Here is a 3,340-nt window from a genome sequence, read left to right on the forward strand (position 1 = left end):
TTTTGCTTATAGGCTCCACTAATTTGTGCTTTTGTAGGAGAACTAAAGTTATTTCATCCTGAACTAATTTGTGCTTTTGCTTAGGTCCTCGATCTCGGCGGCGAAATACTGAACTTCAGCGTCCGTCATTTCATCCTGCCACAGCGGTGTCGAAGGGATATCGCTGAGGAAGTCCTCGTGCTCGGCGGCTGTCATCACGGTCATCTTGTGGAGGCAGAGGCATCTGCGGAATCGGCTGTCTTAGGAATCGATGGATAAGTGGCGGCGCCTGTAACCAGCAGCAAATCTTCTGGCTGCTCATGATATGGCGGCGCCGCCATCGCCGTCAACTGAGGCATCGGGTGCCAATAATGCTGCTCTAGCGGTGGTGACATTGCCGGCGGTCCAGCGGCGGAAATCTGGGTCTCGGCCTCTTGAATGTCGCGGTCGATCTGAGCGAGGTGCTGCTGTAGTAGATAAATGTAGCCGACGCATCCAAGCACAGGATGACGGATGCGAGCCTCCGCTTCGAACACCAGCGACTCCGCCGCCCTCTTCCGCTGTTCGACCGGTAAGCTCTGTAGAATCTTCCCGACATTGCTGCACCCGTAGACGTGATAGACGTAGTCGAACGACCGGCTCGTCACCGGAAAATACGGCGCGAATATACAATTCGGCGGGCATCTGCGGTGCATGCGATTGCACGCCGCACATCCCGCCGCCTCCTCCTTCTGCTGGTCCATGTCACGGCAGCGGAAGCGTCCTCTCCAGCGACAGCTCACGGCCGCGGTGACGTCTTCTCCGGCGACAGCTCACGGCGGCGGCGGCGGCGTAGAGTGCAGGAGAGGTGAAAAGCGGCGGAGAAAGGGTTTGGTGGGCGCGCTTGCGAAGAGAGGAAGGCGGTTAATTAATCAATAAATTTTCAATTTATATATGATTTAATTAAATTTTAACAGAATTATCCCCTAAAAATTCTATATAAAATCTATTTTAAATTCTAAAAATTCTTAAATAAATTTTGTATATTTAAATTTATTTATTTTACATATCATTAACTAATTATTATTATTAATCAAATTATTAATATTATTAACTTAATTACTAGATTCGTTCTAATAAAAATTTTAAATGATTAATTCTATTTATTTGTTTTATAAATCCACACCGTGACTATTGGAATTGGAATAGTAAAATTCGCAACGGCCCTCCAACCAAAATCACAGCTACACCGATCCCTTTCCCATGATTCCTCTTTATCTCTGTTTGGGAGGAGGTGAGTAAAAGGGAGGAAAAGGTAAACATGAATAAAAAGAATTTTTACACTTGTTTGGGAGAGAGTGAGTCATGAAGGAGAAGGAGAGAGAAGGGTAAAGCTTCCTCTTACATGCTCAGGAATCATCGAAATTTCTTACACCTCAATTTGAGGTGTAAGGAAGGGGAAGAAGAAATTATTCTAATTTTATCCTTATTTATTTTTTCACATATAGATTTATTAAGGAAATAAGAGAATATTTTTATAAATTTATATATTTAACCTTCATTTTCATCCCTTTCATCTCAAATGAACTTTTCCTTCCTTCCAAACAAGGATAAGATAAATATATTACTTTCCCTTCCTTCTCTTCTCTTCCCCTTCTACTAATGAACCTTGTCTCATCCCATCCAAATATAGGGTTAGAGTTCCAGGAGGAGGATGAGCGAGGCAATTAGATGAATGGGATCATGGCCATTAGATCAGTGGGTGATCTGTGATTTCTGTAGGTTATTTCCTATGTTATGTCTACTTGTTGATATTCTGTATTTTTTTTTTTCCCTTTTTAAAAGAACATGGCATGAAGGATGTTATCGCTCGTATCAGTCTCACTGTGGATCAGTATGTGGCCCCGCCTCAATTTGGCTAAGTCACACTTGATCGAGCTAGTTCAAGCTGCCGAACTAGTCCGAGTTAGCAAGCCATTGCGATTTGAGTCACTCTTGTTCGAGTCATCAAATCTTCCGGACAACTCCCGACGTACTCTTCTAACACATGTTAATAATTACAGGCTCTGGCTATTTGACAAAGCAAAGTGGTGGTAAATTTTCACCGCATCAAAGGATTTTAGAAACGCAAGGCATACTTCACCATCTTTGGCAAGGCGACCCATACGTACATTTTCAAGTGCAGGACCTCTGAACATTTGATGGGTTACCCTCGTCTGTTTCACCAACTTGGGACACTCAAGCAAATGCTTCTTGTGTGCCTCACTCTATTGCTGAATCCTTGGGCCTCTTTCCTTGTTACTAGCACTAGACAATGAGGTCTAGGTGAAGATGAGGTATGCCCATTGCATTCTACTGTGCTACTTACGAACATCTCGATGCAATAGTGTATTTCAATAAGCCGCCTCAAAACCTTGCATCTCTAGCTCGTCAATGTTCGACTTGTTCATGGAATGAAGGAACAAGATACCTCAAAAGGACTACGCAGATGGCACTGCTTATGAAAAGGAGGGCCCTTCCACCGCCATGGGACCAGCGTCGTTGCCCGTCGCACACCGGTCGTCATCTACGTCGCTTCCAATGTCCACTTCAGTAGCCGCCACCTCTTCCCTCTCAAGCCATCACCGCCTCACGAAAACATCATCGGATTCGTGCCGTCACCGCTGCCTAGCACGTGGAGCCACTTTCTCCTCTCCACGCTATCGTCGGTGTCGCTTCTCTGCCCCGCGCGCACCCCGCGACCCTCGTCACTTCCGGCCACCACCTCCTCCCTCTCACGCTCGTCTCTTCATCGATGCTAGCGTGCGCCCCGCGACCCTATCGCGAACGCCATCGCCGCTCCCTCTCTTAATGCCGCAACCTCTTCACCTTTCTCTTCTCCACGCTGCCGCCAGCACTGCCTCATCTCCACGCTGACAGCCTCGGCTGTCGGAGCAATCCCCTCTCACTTCCCTCACCGTCTAAAAGAGATAAAAGAGAATTACCAGAATTGACCAAATCAAATCATCAAATCAAATCAAATTAGTTTTAGGATTATTCTAATAATTCTGTTATAATTCTTAGAATAATTTTTAGAATTATTATGTTATTTATTAATTGGTTAATTGACCGAGTAATTGTTTAAACCCTATATATTGTATTGCAAGTATCAATAAAACAATAAGATTAATTATTACTCTTCTATTTTATCTTCTTTCTATTCTTCTTTTAACATAGTATCAGAGTCATGATCCTTCGTTCCTTCTCTTTCTCTTAATTCTCCCTCACAATTCCTCTTCCCTTCCTTTTTCTATCGTCGCCCAAGACAAAAGAGGAGTTTCTTTTTTTGAAACCGCAAAACAAGACGACAAAAGGGCTTCTCCTTTTGTGCTACCGCCGCTGT

At 44.4% G+C, this 3,340-nt stretch overlaps 1 protein-coding gene across 1 annotated transcript; it reads right to left on the reverse strand.

The window, feature by feature from the left end:
* Positions 1–200: 200 nt before the first annotated feature.
* On the reverse strand, positions 201–722 carry LOC121978347 (LOB domain-containing protein 24-like). Its single transcript, XM_042530707.1, has one exon. The coding sequence runs from the start codon at positions 720–722 to the stop codon at positions 201–203; it is 522 nt and encodes a 173-aa protein (XP_042386641.1).
* Positions 723–3,340: the final 2,618 nt, after the last annotated feature.

Source organism: Zingiber officinale, chromosome 4B, assembly GCF_018446385.1.
Source record: "Zingiber officinale cultivar Zhangliang chromosome 4B, Zo_v1.1, whole genome shotgun sequence".
Classification (NCBI taxonomy): Eukaryota; Viridiplantae; Streptophyta; class Magnoliopsida; order Zingiberales; family Zingiberaceae; genus Zingiber; species Zingiber officinale.